General features: G+C 31.8%; 1 protein-coding gene across 1 annotated transcript in view; it reads right to left on the bottom strand.

The window, feature by feature from the left end:
• Positions 1-319: 319 nt before the first annotated feature.
• Positions 320-18,580, bottom strand: part of LOC133640761 (phospholipase B1, membrane-associated-like) — a 31,657-nt gene continuing 13,396 nt past the window's right edge. Inside the window, exons 4-19 of the mRNA XM_062034348.1 lie at positions 15,560-15,612; positions 15,408-15,486; positions 15,279-15,337; positions 14,417-14,484; positions 14,108-14,151; positions 11,186-11,306; positions 11,062-11,113; positions 10,900-10,980; positions 10,493-10,558; positions 10,340-10,431; positions 10,186-10,267; positions 8,319-8,420; positions 8,127-8,222; positions 6,431-6,502; positions 6,266-6,349; positions 320-495 (exon numbers count right to left, since the gene is read on the bottom strand). Coding sequence (XP_061890332.1) covers positions 406-495; positions 6,266-6,349; positions 6,431-6,502; positions 8,127-8,222; positions 8,319-8,420; positions 10,186-10,267; positions 10,340-10,431; positions 10,493-10,558; positions 10,900-10,980; positions 11,062-11,113; positions 11,186-11,306; positions 14,108-14,151; positions 14,417-14,484; positions 15,279-15,337; positions 15,408-15,486; positions 15,560-15,612 — 1,241 coding nt within the window. The 3' untranslated portion in view covers positions 320-405. The remainder of the gene's footprint in view (positions 496-6,265; positions 6,350-6,430; positions 6,503-8,126; positions 8,223-8,318; positions 8,421-10,185; positions 10,268-10,339; positions 10,432-10,492; positions 10,559-10,899; positions 10,981-11,061; positions 11,114-11,185; positions 11,307-14,107; positions 14,152-14,416; positions 14,485-15,278; positions 15,338-15,407; positions 15,487-15,559; positions 15,613-18,580) is intronic.

Here is an 18,580-nt window from a genome sequence, read left to right as displayed (position 1 = left end):
ATAAGTAATTATCAAAAAAATGCCATTTATTAATGGATTTTAGGCAACACTGCTTACTTCCTGGAAAATAAGTCGTCGCATGCGCACTAGCGCTGTTCGGCTATACAAAACATGGCGCAAAGCAACTACACGGGCCTTGCTCCAGGAGATTTTCCCTTGGAGTAAACGGATCCGATGGCTTTGTTTTACTTCATTTCCCTCACTTCACCTCCGTGGCGTAGAGTCTCGCCATGCGTGTAAGAGCGCACGGTAGTTTTTAGATGGCGACAGGTGTGACTGAGAGCGAAGAGCAGGGGCATAGCAAGTCAGTGATGTGCTGAGGGCCCCACCATGCGGCGCACGGAAAGTCAGGACTAAAATCCTAAACTCTATGCGGAATTTGACTGGAAGCCAATGGAGACTGGATCAAATGGGGGTGATACGGGCTGGTCTGGGTGCACCGGTCTGAAGTCTGGCAGCCGCATTTTGTGCCGTCTGAAGTCTCTTTAGCCTCGACTTGTTGAAAAGGGTGAAAAGAGAATTGCAATAGTTAATACGAGACGAAATTAACACGTGAATGATCATTTCCAGATCAAATTTTGACAACACTTTATTATTGACATTATTGACACTTTATTATTGACATTGGTGACACTTTGTTATTGACATTGTTGACACTTTATTATAGACACTGTTGAAACTTTATTATTGGCATTATATTATTGACATTGGTGACACTTTATTATTGACATTATTGACACTTCATTATTGACATTGGTGACACTTTATTATTGACACTTCATTATAGACATTGTTGACACCTTATTATTGGTGCTGGGTTAGGATTTAAGTTTGCTGGGTTAGGATTTAAGTTTGAATGGAAATAAATGCAAGCTGAAAACATAAACATGTTTTGCTTTGCAGCAAGTTCAAAACAAGAACGACCCTTCCCGTGTGTGTATTGTGTGTTAGTGTGGTGTGTCACACGCAATGATGCAAACACACGCACGATGTCATGTCAACAGGATGTTGTGTCCATGTGTGACATGATCAACAAGCTTCAATTAAAGGTGTGACTTGTGTGTGTCCCTCGGCAGGCTGCTATGTGACACACACGTTACACACACACACACACACTTCCGCCTCCAAGCTTCTCACCTCTTCAACCTGGGGCCTTTTTGTCTGAGCAAGACCACAAGCGAGGATGCAAAGAAAGAATTGATGAGCAGTTTGGGGAATATTTACAGTCTCTGCTCGCAAGTAACGAGGTGTCCATGGCGTCATCCTCATGAAAACAACTCAATCATGTGTCAAATCCTCAGCAGCGATCTTAATGGCTGCGCCTCAAACATCACATGTTGTACCTTTATTTTTTAAATCCAAACAATTGAAATTCAATGATTTAGTGCGTTTGCAAACAGCTAAAAAGCAAACTACAAACCTGCTCGCCAAGAATGTACAACCGCTCTTCTCAACTGAAGAGAAATATACCCTTGGATTTAAAGCATCCGTATGCACGTGCAACACTTAAAACATCTAGAACAGTGGTTCTTAACCTTGTTGGAGGTACAGAACCCCACCGGTTTCATATGCGCATTCACCGAACCCTTCTTTAGTGAAAAATAAAAAATAAAAATAAATTTCAAATTCAAGACAAAGTTATATGTTTTTGGTAACACTTTAGTATGGGGAACATATTCTAAGTAACAAAGACTTAATTTAAAGTTTTTTGGACACTAAGGGAACATATTCTAGGTAACAAAGACTTAATTTAGAGTTTTTTGGACACTAGGGGAACATATTCTAAGGAACAAGGACTTAATTTAGAGTTTTTTGGACACTAAGGGAACATATTCTAAGTAACAAACACTTAATTTAGAGTTATTTGGACACTAGGGGAACATATTCTAAGTAACAAACACTTAATTTAGAGTTTTTTGGACACTAGGGGAACATATTCTAAGTAACAAACACTTAATTTAGAGTTTTTTGGACACTAGGGGAACATATTCTAAGTAACAAACACTTAATTTACAGTTTTTTGGACACTAGGGGAACATATTCTAAATAACAAGGACTTAATTTAGAGTTTTTTGGACACTAAGGGAACATATTCTAAGTAACAAACACTTAATTTAGAGTTATTTGGACACTAGGGGAACATATTCTAAGTAACAAACACTTAATTTAGAGTTTTTTGGACACTAGGGGAACATATTCTAAGTAACAAACACTTAATTTAGAGTTTTTTGGACACTAGGGGAACATATTCTAAGTAACAAACACTTAATTTACAGTTTTTTGGACACTAGGGGAACATATTCTAAATAACAAGGACTTAATTTAGAGTTTTTTGGACACTAAGGGAACATATTGTAAGTAACAAACACTTAATTTAGAGTTTTTTGGACACTAGGGGAACATATTCTAAGTAACAAACACTTAATTTAGAGTTTTTTGGACACTAGGGGAACATATTCTAAGTAACAAACACTTAATTTAGAGTTATTTGGTTAGGGTTATGGTTAGGTTATAAGTTATTTTATTGATCTTATTCTTTCATAAAACCTGTCAAACATCATGGCAGGAAGTCATTTTCTCATATTCCTGTTAGCATTTCTTTGATACGCATCTCTTCATACATCATCTTTCTCATATGTCATCATATATCATCTTTCTCACCAGCCCGGAGGCCTTACTTACACACACTAAATATATATTTATTCACATGATTATAAATACATCTTTATACACATTAGTATAAACATATCTTTATTCATGTTTATATAAATGTATCTTTATTCACATTATAATTGCTATTTGCAGTGGTGCTGACAAGTAGTCCGCAATGAGACTACTATAACAATAATAATAATAATGATGATAATAATAAGAAGAAGAAGAACAATAATAATAAAAACAATAACGATGATAAGAAGAAGAAGAAGAACAATAATAATAAAAACAATAATAATAATAGTAATACTAAAAACAATAACGATGATAATAATTATAATAAAATAACTGTATTAATAATAATAATTAAAATAATAATAAATCATAATAACTAAGATAATAATAACAATAACTATAATAATAAAAACAACAATAATAACAACAACAAAGATTAAGATAATAATAATAATACAAATATAATATTGATGAGAATAATGATAATAATAATAATAATACAAATAATAATAATAAACAAACAATAATGATAATAATAATAACAATAACAGTAATAGTAAGAAATAATAATAATAATAACTACGATAATAATAACAATAAAAATAATAATAAAAACAACAATAATAATAACAACTAAGATAATAATAATAATAATACAAATATAATAATGATAAGCATAATGATAAGAATAATAATGATAAAAACAATAATAAGAATAATAAAAACAATAACGATAATAATAACAATAATAATAACAATAATGGTAATGATAATAATGATCATAATAATGATAATAATAATAAATAATAATAACTATGATAATAATTAAAAATAAATATAAATATAAAAACTACAATAATAATAACAACTAAGATAATAATAATAATAATAAAAATATAATGGAAATAATCATAATAATAATAATAACTAAGATAATATGACTACCTGCTACAAGAGCAGACTGAAGTGAAACAACATTGTAGTGTAATTCCCAGTGTTTGTATTATGAAAAGACATAAAACCAGCGATGAAAACTCATTTTCAGGAGGATGTCAGGACTTTCTCGGTTGTTTTGTCTGCTGTGAGCCACGCTGATGCTGCTTTAACGAGTCTGCTGAAAAGGAGGCTAGTGTCGATACTTTGAAGGCAACTACTTGACTTGCACACTTTTCAAGAGGATATTGAAAGATTTTAAGATGTGTGACTTTTCTTTGTTAATCATGGTCATTAACATCAGAATAAAAGTAAATAAAAACACACTAAATTTTTATGCACTACATTTTTCTACACTAAACTTCTAAACTCTGAATTTTTTTTTACTGAATTTTTAAACCCTGAATTTTTTTTACACAGAATTGTTCTACAATGAATTTTTGAACAATGAATTTTCATACACTGAATTTTTAAACACAAATTTTTTTAAACACAACATTTTTCTACACTGAATTGTTAAACCCAGAATTGTTCTACACTGAATTTTTAAACGCTGAATTTTTAAACAATTAATTTTTCTACCCTGAATTTTTAAACACAGAATTGTTCTACACTGAATTTTTAAACAATTAATTTTTCGACACTGAATTTTTAAACACTAGATTTTTCGACACTGAAGTTTTCTATACGGAATTTTTCTACACTGACTTTTTAAACCCCAAATTGCTCTACACAGAATTGTTCTACACTGAATTTTTAAGCGCTGAATTTTTAAACAATTAATTTTTCTTCTCTGAATTTTTAGACACAGAATTTTTCTACACTGAATTTTTAAACGATACATTTTTTGACACTGAATTTTTAAACAATGAATTTTTCGACACTGAATTTTTAAACACAAAATTTTTCTACACTGAATTTTTAAACAATGAATTTCTCGACACTGAATTTTTCTACCTAGAATTTTTCGACACTGAATTTTTAAACGCTAGATTTTTTGACACTGAATTTTTGTACACAGAATTTTTCTACACTGAATTTTTAAACCCAAAATTGCTCTTCACAGAATTGTTCTACACTGAATTTTTAAACAATTAGTTTTTTGAAACAGAATTTTTCTAACTTGTATTTTTCGACACTGAATTTTTAAACACTACATTTTTCGACACTGAATTTTTAAACAAGTGTTTTTTTGACACTGAATTGTCCTACACTGAATTTTTAAACAATTAATTTTTCAACAGTCAATTTTTCTAACTTGAATTTTTCGACACTGAATTTTTCTACACTAGATTTTTCCACACTGAATTTTTCGACATTGAATTTTTCTATACGGAATTGTTCTATACTGAAATTTTTAACTCTGAAATTTTCTAAACTGAATTTTTAAACCTAGAATTGTTCTACACAGAATTGTTCTACACTGAATTTTTAAACGCTGAATTTTTCAACAATAAATTTTTCTACCCTGAATTTTTAAACACAACATTTTTTAAACACAACATTTTTCTACACTGAATTGTTAAACCCAGAAATTTTCTACATTGAATTTTCAAACAATAATTTTTTTGACACTGAATTTTTCTACACTGAATTTTTAAACAATTAATTTTTTGACACTGAATTTTTCTACCTTGAATTTTTAGACACTGAATTTTTAAACACTACATTTTTCGACACTGAATTTTTCTACACCGAATTTTTAAACAATGAGTTTTTTGACACTGAATTTTTCTACCTTGAATTTTTCGACACTGAATTTTTAAACACTAAATTTTTCGACACTTAATTTTTAAACACTAAATTTTTCGACACTGAATTTTTAAACTATGAATTTTTTGACACTGAATTTTTCTACACTGAATTTTTAAACAACACATTTTTTGACACTGAATTTTTCTACCTTGAATTTTTCGACACTGAATTTTTAAACACTAAATTTTTCGACACTGAATTTTTAAACAATGAATTTTTTTACACTGAATTTTTTCTACACTTAATTTTTAAACAATGAATTCTTTTACACTAAATTTTTCTACTTTTAATTTTTCGACACTGAATTTTTAAACACTAGATTTTTCGACACCGAATTTTTCTACACTGAATTTTTAAACCCAAAATTGCTCTACACAGAATTGTTCGACACTGAATTTTTCCAGAAAGAATTTTTCTACACTGAATTTTTAAACCCAGAATTGTTCTACACTGAATTTTGAAACTGTGAAATTTTAAACAATTAAATTTTGTACCGTGAATTTTTAAACTCACAATTTTTCTACACTGAATTTTTAAACACATAATTGTTCTACACTGAATTATCAAACAATTAATTTTTCGACACTGAATTTTTAAACACTGAATTTTCATACAATTAATTTTGAAACACGCATTTTGCCTACACATTTTTTTTTCAATGAAATTGTCAGTATAATTCAATGCAAAAAATTCAGTTCACAAACTCAGTGTCAAAAAACAGCTTTCATAATAAAGCAATGCACCTCCACACCGGCCCTATGGTTAAGACACAAACAGGTGAAGATGTGTCATGGTGAGAATGAGATAGATTGCATAATAAAAATGATGAGTAGTGTGTGCAAACATGCATGGATGCTATGAAAGGTGCAGGCTACAACTAGTAGAGAGGAAGAAAGAGGACACCAACAAACAAGAGTGTCGTCAGAGAAGATAGTTTGATTGTTGGAGAAGACGACTTGCTCTCTGGTCTGGTGTAAATGTAAGGATGCTCCTGAAAAACGTGATTGATTTATGTTACAAAAAAACAACTTTTCTGTCCATAAGCACACGCTAAATAAGTGTGTTGTTGTACCTTTGGTGGACAAATGAGTTTTGTTGGCTCAGAAAAGGTGTCGATCATCTCCTTTTCTCCTTCAGGCTGGAACTAGACAGACAAAAACATCTTTTATTTTGAAGGCTCTTTCCGATGAACAGATAATTTCTACTTGCATGATTTCTGGTGGGAAAAGTGTTTTTAGCGTAGAGATTATTGTGTAATATACAAACCCCAAAACCAGTGAAGTTGGCACGTTGTGTAAATGGTAAATAAAAACAGAATACAATGATTTGCAAATCTTTTTCAACTTATATTCAATTGAATAGACTGCAAAGACAAGATACTTAACGTTCCAACTGGAAAACGTTGTTATTTTGTGCAAATATTAGCTCATTTGGAATGTGATGCCTGCGACATGTTTCAAAAAAGCTGGCACAAGTGGCAAAAAAGACTGAGAAAGTTGAGGAATGCTCATCAAACACTTATTTGGAACATCCCACAGGTGAACAGGCTAATTGGGAACAGGTGGGTGCCATGATTGGGTATAAAAGCAGCTTCCATGAAATGCTCAGTCATTCACAAACAAGGATGGGGCGAGGGTCACCACTTTGTCAACAAATGCGTGAGCAAATTGTCCAACAGTTTAAAAACAACATTTCTCAACCAGCTATTGCAAGGAATTTAGGGATTTCACCATCTACGGTTCGTAATATCATCAAAAGGCTCAGCGAATCTAGAGAAATCACTGCACGTAACATTGAATGCCCGTGACCTTCGATCGCTCAGGCGGTACTGCATCAAAAAGTGACATCACGGTGTAAAAGATATCACCACATGATCTCAGGAACACTTCAGAAAACCACTGTCAGTAACTACAGTCCATTGCTACATCTGTAAGTGCAAGTTAAAACTCTACTGTGCAAAGCGAAAGCCATTTATCAACAACACCCAGAAACACTGCCGGCTTCGCTGGGCCCGAGCTCATTCAAGATGGACTGATGCAATGTGGAAAAGTGTTCTGTGGTCGGACGAGTCCACATTTCATATTGTTTTTGGAAACTGTGGACGTCGTGTCCTCCGGAACAAAGAGGAAAGTAACCATCCGGACTCTTATAGGCGCAAAGTTCAAAAGCCAGCATCTGTGATGGTGGTAATACAGTGGTAAAAATGCCCCTGTGCCAACTTTTTTGGAATGTGTTGCTGCCATTAAATTTTAAGTTAATGATTGTAGAGGTTGCCCTCTAGTGGGTTCTTCGGACCACCACACACTGCCAGGAGAGCCCGGAATTCAAGGTATAACACGGTTTTATTTTCATAAATAGCAATCGGCTTCGGCTTTCCAGCCCAATGTCTTTTCTTCCTGCGGCCGCTCATCAGCACCTCCAACTCCAACAACGTGTCTCGTCCCGGCTGCTGCTAATAAAGGCGACAGGTGATTAGATAACAAGGCCCACATGGGCCATCCACTCACCTGTCGCTGTCTTCGAGGCCGGTCCTTGCACAACCCGTTCCGCGGCAGGCCCGCAGGCCACGGCCCCCTCCACAATGATTATTTGCAAAAAAACATTACTTTCTCAGTTGGAACATTAAATATATTGTCTTTGCAGTCTATTCAATTGAATATAAGTTGAAAAGTATTTGCAAATCATTGTATTCTGTTTTTATTTACCATTTACACAACGTGCCAACTTTACTGGTTTTGGGTTTAGTAAAAGAAATCTTGAAAAGTCACCATGTTGTTCCACAGTCCCTTGGCCAGTTCCTCGTGTCCTTTGACGGTGAAGTGGAAACAGTCGGCCGTGAAGAAGCTGGAGTCCACAGTACCGTCCTCATGTTTTTACGACAAAAAAAACAAAAAAAAATCAAAATTCGTAATATGCTACAAAAAGTGTGTCGTGCTTGCCCATTTGTGTGTGCGTGTTACAGGAAGTCTGGGCGGTGCCGCCTTCGCCAAAAAAGGCTGCAGAACGACTGCGAAGTCCTTTTTGAAGAAACGGTCGCCGTCGAGAAGTTGTCGCAGTTTTCTCTGCAAACAAAACAACATCATGAGCTCACGTGACAAGTCCTTGTTCAGTCCAGACGCCACCGTGATGAATGAGTATGGATCGTTCATTATAAATCCAATATTTTCCTAGTTAAAGCGTAAAAAAAAAACATGTTTACTACATGCTAAATACATTTTTCAATGTTACGAGAGCCTTCTCATCAATCTTTATGTAACCAGGATAAAAACTTGAACTTTAACCAATCTCTTTTGTGTCCTGGACAAGAGGAAGCGGCCCCAGCAATGAGTCAGCAGCAATAACAATTCTCTTTCACACACTCACTAATAAAGTGCAGCGATATAAATAAGAAACACCATTAACTAAAAACAATTGCAGATAAAGACTGAATTTCAAGTGTTTTGTTTTAAAAGAGCCTTGAATTGATCAAGTGTTACTACTAGTTCTTTAAACTCTATGAAGGTGCTGCAAGATATATATATATATACAGTATATATATATATATATATACACACTACCGTTCAAAAGTTTGGGGTCACATTGAAATGTCCTTATTTTTGAAGGAAAAGCACTGTACTTTTCAATGAAGATAACTTTAAACTAGTCTTAACTTTAAAGAAATACACTCTATACATTGCTAATGTGGTAAATGACTATTCTAGCTGCAAATGTCTGGTTTTTGGTGCAATATCTACATAGGTGTATAGAGGCCCATTTCCAGCAACTATCACTCCAGTGTTCTAATGGTACAATGTGTTTGCTCATTGGCTTAGAAGGCTAATTGATGATTAGAAAACCCTTGTGCAATCATGCTCACACATCTGAAAACAGTTTAGCTCGTTACAGAAGCTACAAAACTGACCTTCCTTTGAGCAGATTGAGTTTCTGGAGCATCACATTTGTGGGGTCAATTAAACACTCAAAATGGCCAGAAAAAGAGAACTTTCATATGAAACTCGACAGTCTATTCTTGTTCTTAGAAATGAAGGCTATTCCACAAAATTGTTTGGGTGACCCCAAACTTTTGAACGGTAGTGTATATATATATATATATATATATATATATATATATATATATATATATATATATATATATATATATATATATATATATATATATATATATATATATATATATATATATATATATATATATACATACATATCCATAAATATATACGTATACAGTACATACACATACATATATACACATACTGTATACATATGTATATATATAAAAACATATATACATATACATACATACATGTTTATATATGCATATATATGCATATATACATATATGTATACACATTTATAAATATATATATATGTATACATATATACACACACGTACACACACATATATACGTACACACACATATATATACACATATATGGATATATATATACATATATCCATATACAGTATATGTATACACATTTTTATGTATATATACACACATATATTCATACACACATATGTACACATTTATTTAATTCTGTCTCTGTTTGATTCTTTGCTTCTTGTCTTGTTTAATAGAGGCCATCAGTGTTTGAACCTGACACTACAATTAAGTTGCACATTACAATCACACAGCTGGTGAGTGGTAAGTAAACTATGTACATTATAAACACTTTTTAGGCCGCGCTCCCCAAAATTCTTGTCAATCCCTTGCAAGCCTCCTTAATGAATGTTACTTATTAGTACTGTTTCATTAACATACCGTAAAAAGTGTGTTTTAGTGCCAATAAAAGTTAGCTCACGTGAGGACATCAAACACCACAAACCTGGAACTGCACGTTCACCTGGACCAGCTCCTCCAGCTCGGGCGAGTCTTCCTCGGGCTGAACGAGGCACGAGCAGAAGCGCCTGGGGTCACGTGATCGTACAAGCTTATAAAAAGAAGAAAAGTAGAGGAAAGAGGAGAAGAGAAGGAGTCACTTTTGAAGCTGGCAGCCCAGCGTCGGCTTGTGGACGTCTCTGAGAGGCTTCATGGGGAGGATCTGCACCACGTTCACGATGGTCCTCGGGATCTGAGGGGCAGGAAGGGGAGTGAATATGTTTTTTATTTACATTTGTTGCTGAAACGCTCACCTTGTCCATCATCATGTCGAGGGCTTCAGTCATGTAGTGGATGAAACTGTCAGCAGAGAACAGGGTCTGCGACACAAGAAGACCATGAGGGCTACTGAGAAGGTCCCAGAGAAGGTTCCAGAGAAGGTCCAAGAGAAGGTTCAAGAGAAGGTTCAAGAGAGGGTTCAAGAGAGGGTTCCAGAGAAGGTCCCAGAGAAGGTTCAAGAGAGGGTTCCAGAGAAGGTCCCAGAGAAGGTCCCAGAGAAGGTTCCAGAGAAGGTCCAAGAGAAGGTTCAAGAGAGGGTTCAAGAGAGGGTTCCAGAGAAGGTCCCAGAGAAGGTTCAAGAGAGGGTTCCAGAGAAGGTCCCAGAGAAGGTTCAAGAGAAGGTCCCAGAGAAGGTCCCAGAGAAGGTCCCAGAGAGGCCCACCTTGTTCTTGCAGTAATCACAGACGTCGTTCATGCCGATCAGCACGGTCACCACCTTCCAGTCTTGGTGGAAGCTCAGACCCTAAAAGAAAGCGGCTGTAATTTAAAGTAAACAACGACAATTCTGTATTTATTGTGCACTGGGTCGACAGATGAGACGTACGGGGTATGATTGGAAGGTTTTTATCATGTGACGGATCTGATCTGACACGTTCCTGCCAGACAACAGACAAAGGTGTCAATGGAAGGCACAAAGGGTTTTTGGACCAAAGGTGAGGGTGACTTGCAGCGTGTTGTGTCCCGTCACGGCAAAATTGAAGCCGGTCTGGTTGACGGTGACGGGCCGTCCGTGAAAGGTGGCACCCGGGGACGGACCCAGCAGCCCGGGGTTGAAGAGTTTGAAAATATCTGTGCACGACAAATTCAATGACAGATCGACACAATGCATGGCTTTTAAAGGCCTACTGAAATGACATTTTTTTATTCAAACGGGGATAGCAGATCCATTCTATGTGTCATACTTGATCATTTCGCGATATTGCCATATTTTTGCTGAAAGGATTTAGAAGAGAACATCGACGATAAAGTTCGCAACTTTTGGTCGCTGATTAAAAAAGCCTTGCCTGTACCGGAAGTAGCGTGACGTCACAGGTTGAAAGGCTCCTCACATTTTCCCATTGTTTACACCAGCAGCTAGAGCGATTCGGACCGAGAAAGCGACGATTACCCCATTAATTTGAGCCAGGATGAAAGATTCGTGGATGAGGATCGTGAGAGTGAAGGACTAGAGTGCAGTGCAGGACGCATCTTTTTTCGCTCTGACCATAACTTAGGTACAAGCTGGCTCATTGGATTCCACACTCTCTCCTTTTTCTATTGTGGATCATGGATTTGTATTTTAAAGCACCTCGGTTTTTTTCCTAAAAAAAAAAAACACAAAAAATAAATTGTTTAATATAATATTTGACTTTAATCTTGTAAAATTACATATTTTTCCAAAATCTTTTTTCTTAAAATATTTGTACACAAGTCTTGTAAATTAACTTTTAATATAATTTTTTTCACTAAATATTTCACTTTAATCCTGTAAAATGGTGTATTTTTTTCTGGAGATTAAAAATTTTTTATTTTAAATATTCCGAAATATTTTTAGCAAAATGACCATATTTTCTCACAACATTACTAACTTTTTTTTGTCAAAAAAAAAAGAAAAGGGGAATGTTTTTCATAAGATATTTGACTTTAATCTTGTAATATTACATAATTTTGTCTTGTTATTGTTCTCACAATATTGCAACTTTCCTTTTTTTTTTAAACTGCCTTTATTTTCAAAATATATTTGACTTTAATCAGGTAAAATGGCATATTTTTTTCTTAAAATATTTTTTTGTCACAATATTGCGTTTTCCTAAAAAAAAAACACCAAATTGTTTAATATAATATTAAACTTTTGTCTCGTACATTTTTTTTTTAAATACTCCTAAAAAATCTTGTACGACAACTTGTTCTCACAATATTGCAACGTTCTTTTAAAAAAAAAAAAGTATATTTTTTCAAAATATATTTGACTTTAATCAGGTAAAATGGCATATATATATATATATATATATTTTTTTAAATTTTTTTCTTAAAATATTTTTTTGTCACAATATTGCGTTTTCCTAAAAAAAAACAAAAAAAAAACAACAAATTGTTTTCTATAATATTTGACTTTAATCTTGTAAAATTACATATTTTTCAAAAATCTTTTTTCTTAAAATATTTGTACACAAATCTTGTAAAATAACTTTTAAAATATTTTTTTTTACCAAATATTTCACTTTAATCTTGTAAAATGCCGTATTTTTTTCTTGGAAATTAAAAAATTATATTTTAAATATTCCGACATATTTCTTGCAAAATGACCATTTCTTTCTCACAATATTACTAACTTTTTTTTGTAAAAAAAAGAAAAAAAGAAAAGGGGGATGTTTTTCATAAGATATTTGACTTTAATCTTGTAATATTACATACTTTTGTCTTGTACTTTTTTTTTTAAATACTCCTAAAAAAATCTTGTACGACAACTTGTTCTCACAATATTGCAACTTTATTTTAAAAAATATATATATATATTTTTTTCAAAATATATTTGACTTTAATCAGGTAAAATGCCTTTAAAAAAAGTTTTTCTTAAAATATTGTTTTGTCAAAATATTGCGTTTTCCAAAAAAATAAAAAAAATATAAAAAAAATATAAAAAAAACAACAACAACAAATTGTTTAATATAATATTTGATTTTAATCTTGTAAAATTACATATTTTTCAAAAATATTTTTCTATAAATATTTGTACACAAATCTTGTAAATTAACTTTAAAAATAATTTTTTTCACAATATATTTCACTTTAACCTATTAAAATGGCGTATTGTTTTCTTGTAAATTAAAAAATAATATTTTAAATATTCCGACATATTTCTTGTAAAATTACCATTTTTCCCCTCAGATTATTACTAACGTTTTTTGTGAAAAAAAGAAGAAGAAAAAAGTTTGATGTTTTTTTTATAAGATATTTGACTTCAATCTTGTAATATTACATAATTTTACTTTCTCAGAATACCCCTAAAGAATCTTGTTTAAACTTTGTAACTTTGTCTCACAATATTGCAACTTTCTTTCTAAAAAAAATATATGACTTTATTGATTTGACTTTAATCGGGTAAAATGGCATGATTTTTTCTTTTAAAAAAAACTTATTTCTTAAAATATTTCTACACAATTCTTGTAAAACAGCTTTTTTCTCACAATATTGCGTTTTCCTAAAAAAAAAAAAAAGAAAGAAAAAAAAGACCTTTTAAAATTTATTTTACTTTGATCCTGGAAAATGACAATTTGATCTTGTAAAATGTTAACTTTTACAAGAACATATGAATGTTTGTTTTATTCAGTTAGAAATGCTGCACTAGTCACTCAGACTGCTAACATCTATGCTAGCTGCATGAGGATTTTTCATTTATTTAACAATAACAATTCCAAGCCAAATAAATACCTATGTTTTTTGACAATATATAAATCACTTAAAAAAACTTAAAGATAATTAATTTTGACATAAGTAAATGTGAATTACTTTGTTCATTGGTTAGGTAGCTAAAGTCCTTAAAGCTAACGAGAACATTTTAAGGGTAAAAGTATTAGTTTGGAAAAAAAAAAAAAAATGAATAAACTTACTTGCCAATGTAATTACATTCTGGTAGGTTCCGTATCCCCCAATGCTGCAATGATAGAAAGAAAGAGAGGACAGCAACAACATATTTTATGAATGCTAGTTACTGCTAATAGAAGTAACGTAAGGGAAATGAAGCTTTAAGGACAATCAGGCAGGCAAAAAAACTAAATGTTTAGCTAAACTTAAAGTTGCCATGAAGGCCTTATCAAGTTGTCACTGCTATTATTATTGTAAAGGCAAAATTCCTGACATTAGATTTTAGCCGATTGTGTACCTAATGAAGTGTCCAGCGAGTGTGAGCGGTCGTTTACCTCCAAGACAATTGGCGAAATTCAAAAGGGATGGAGAGAATGGTGGAGCCGTTGGCACCAATAGCTGTCTGTCATTAAAAGAAAAAGGTGGTTACACAATGGCGCCACTATCTTTTGTGAAATATGTGACATAACACAATTGCCATAAGTGAACTACCGTACTTTTTGGAGTATAAGTCGCACCGGAGTATAAGTCGCACCTGCCGAAAATGCATAATAAAGAAGGAAAAAAACATATATAAGTCGCACTGGAGCCCGGCAAAACTATGAAAAAAACTGCGAACCAAAAGTGGTAAAGGAATGGCTAAATCAGGCTAGAATGAAGGTTTTAGAATGGCCTTCCCAAAGTCCTGACTTAAACGTGTGGACAATGCTGAAGAAACAAGTCCATGTCAGAAAACCAACACATTTAGCTGAACTGCACCAATTTTGTCAAGAGGAGTGGTCAAAAATTCAAGCAGAAGCTTGTGGATGGCTACCAAAAGCGCCTTAATGCAGGTAAACTTGCCAAGGGACATGTAAGCAAATATTAACATTGCTGTATGTATACTTTTGACCCAGCACATTTGCTCACATTTTCAGTAGACCCATAATAAATTCATAAAAGAACCAAACTTCATGAATGTTTTTTGTGACCAACAAGTATGTGCTCTAATCACTCCATCACAAAAAAATAAAGAGTTGTAGAAATGATTGGAAACGCAAGACAGCCATGACATTATGTTCTTTACAAGTGCATGTAAACTTTTGACCACGACTGTATAGAATAGAATAGAATAGAATAGAATAGAATAGAATAGAATACAGAGTACTATTGGGGGAAATTCAGCATACATAGTATATACAGTATAGTGTTATTCACCGTCAAGGAGTCTCCCAGCGCTGCGATGACTTTGACGTCTGCAGCTTTCACACGCTCGACTACAACAGAGCAGAAAAAACGCGTTGCAATGATTTCATGAGGTCATGACATGAGAGTAGTGGCGGTGACCTGAGGTTGGGATGCTGGGAGAGGGACTCATGTCGGGACACTGGAGCAGAGGATGAAGACGAGCGTGGAGGAAATCCTCCTGCAAGGTGAACCTCATGATTGACTGTCCGACACTCTCTTCAGATGCATTTTGGGTGTAGAGCAACACTTGCCTGTAGGGGGCGCTGCTTGACCTGCTGCAGGGCCTCTCCTGCTACTGCGCAGCCTGCCAACAACAACACAATACGTGCGGTAAATCCACACATGAACTCCAAGTGAAGAGAAAGTCACCTACATTCCACGCGGCGTGTGCTGAAAGTGAGGACCGCAGCGCAGAGTGCAAACAGCGCACACAACGACATACTGCTCTGCTAAAGTGACAAATGACCGTGTGGTAAAGAATTATTATCACTGCGCCAAAGACTACTGATTAGCGTGACCTTTGCCCTCTGCAGTAAGCGGCGCCATTCAGTTATTAATACTCCATTCAAGATACACTTATTAACAATATACATATATATTAATGCAATAATACAATATAATACAAAATGACTTTTTCATTCAAATCACTGTTAAGTTGGAATATAATTATCTATATTTATTTGTAAAAAGATATTGTAAAGTTTCCACCAAGTTTCCTGGAGCCAAACATATCATAATGAATACTTATGCAAAAGGGATTTCTTAGTTTTTTTATTTTTAATAAATTTGCAAAAATCTCTAAAAAAAACAAAAACGTTTTCTAATATTATATACACTGTTTTATGCATTTTAACTGTGTTTCATGTATAGAACAATTAGTATTTATTGCAATTTTTATTATGTGTAATATTTTTTAATCGTATACGCTTTTTTGCACTGTTTTTATGCATTTTAACTGTGTTTTATGTATATAATGTTTAGTATTTATTGTGATTTTTATTCTTTTTAATATTTTTTAATATTAAACACTTTTTTTGCACTATTTTTATGCATTTTAACTGTGTTTTATGTATAGAGTTTTTAGTATTTGTGATTTTAATCATTTATAACATTTTTTTTTATCTTTTACTTTTTTGCACTATTTTATGCATATTAACTGTGTCTTATGTATATAATGTTTAGTATTTATTGTGATTTTTATTCTTTTTAATATTTTTTAATCTTACATGCTTTTTTTACACAATTTTTATGCATTTTAACTGTGTTTTGTGTATAGAGTTTTTAGTATTTGTGATTTTAATCATTTATAATATTTTTTAATCTTCTACGTTTTTTTGCACTATTTTATTTATTTTAACTGTGTTTTATGTATATAATGTTTAGTATTTATTGTGATTTTTATTCTTTTTAATATTTTTTAATCTTACACACTTTTTTTGCACTATTTTTATGCATTTTAACTGTGTTTTATGTATAGTTTTTAGTATTTGTGATTTTAATCATTTATAATATTTTTTAATCTTCTACGTTTTTTTTGCACTATTTTATTTATTTTAACTGTGTTTTATGTATATGTTTAGTATTTATTGTGATTTTTATTCTTTTTAATATTTTTTAATCTTACACTTTTTTTGCACTATTTTTATGCATTTTAACTGTGTTTTATGTATAGTTTTTAGTATTTGTGATTTTAATCATTTATAATATTTTTTTAATCTTTTACTTTTTTTGCACTATTTTATGCATATTAACTGTGTCTTATGTATATAATGTTTAGTATTTATTGTGATTTTTATTCTTTTTAATATTTTTTAATCTTACATGCTTTTATTACACTATTTTTATGCATTTTAACCGTGTTTTGTGTATAGAGTTTTTAGTATTTGTGATTTTAATCATTTATAATATTTTTTAATCTTCTACGTTTTTTTTGCACTATTTTATTTATTTTAACTGTGTTTTATGTATATAATGTTTAGTATTTATTGTGATTTTTATTCTTTTTAATATTTTTTAATCTTACACACTTTTTTTGCACTATTTTTATGCATTTTAACTGTGTTTTATGTATAGAGTTTTTAGTATTTGTGATTTTAATCATTTATAATATTTTTTAATCTTCTACGTTTTTTTTGCACTATTTTATTTATTTTAACTGTGTTTTATGTATATGTTTAGTATTTATTGTGATTTTTATTCTTTTTAATATTTTTTAATCTTACACACTTTTTTTGCACTATTTTTATGCATTTTAACTGTGTTTTATGTATAGTTTTTAGTATTTGTGATTTTAATCATTTATAATATTTTTTTAATCTTCTACTTTTTTTGCACTATTTTATGCATATTAACTGTGTCTTATGTATATAATGTTTAGTATTTATTGTGATTTTTATTCTTTTTAATATTTTTTAATCTTACATGCTTTTATTACACTATTTTTATGCATTTTAACTGTGTTTTGTGTATAGAGTTTTTAGTATTTGTGATTTTAATCATTTATAATATTTTTTAATCTTCTACGCTTTTTTTGCACTATTTTATTTATTTTAACTGTGTTTTATGTATATGTTTAGTATTTATTGTGATTTTTATTCTTTTTAATATTTTTTAATCTTACATGCTTTTTTTACACTATTTTTATGCATTTTAACTGTGTTTTATGTATAGTTTTTAGTATTTGTGATTTTAATCATTTATAATATTTTTTAATCTTCTACGGTTTTTTTGCACTATTTTATTTATTTTAACTGTGTTATATGTATATAATGTTTAGTATTTATTGTGATTTCTATTCTTTTTAATATTTTTTAATCTTACATGCTTTTTTTGCAATATTTTTATGCATTTTTACTGTGTTTTATGTATAGAGTTTTTAGTATTTGTGATTTTAATCATTTATAATATTTTTTTAATCTTTAAATTTTGTTTGCACTATTTTATGCATTTTAACTGTGTTTTATGTATATAATGTTTAGTATTTATTGTGATTTTTATTATTTTTAATATATTTTAATCTTTTACGCTTTTTTTTGCACTATTTTTATGCATTTTAACTGTGTTTTGTGTAATGTTGAGGTCAGCTGTGATTGTACTTACCAAAAACTGCTTCCATTTTTCGAAGGAGAGACAACGAGAATGCGGGCTCCCGTGGATGTGATAAAAAAAGGTAGTGTGTGCCTTGTATTACCTGGCCGTCGGGGGAAGACTAACTACGGAAAAACGGCGAATGCTTTTGGACTGGCAAAGCAGACTGTATCAGAACGCACGAT

This window comes from Entelurus aequoreus, linkage group LG23 (assembly GCF_033978785.1).
Source record: "Entelurus aequoreus isolate RoL-2023_Sb linkage group LG23, RoL_Eaeq_v1.1, whole genome shotgun sequence".
NCBI lineage: Eukaryota > Metazoa > Chordata > Actinopteri > Syngnathiformes > Syngnathidae > Entelurus > Entelurus aequoreus.
This window is presented reverse-complemented; position numbering and strand designations above follow the sequence as displayed.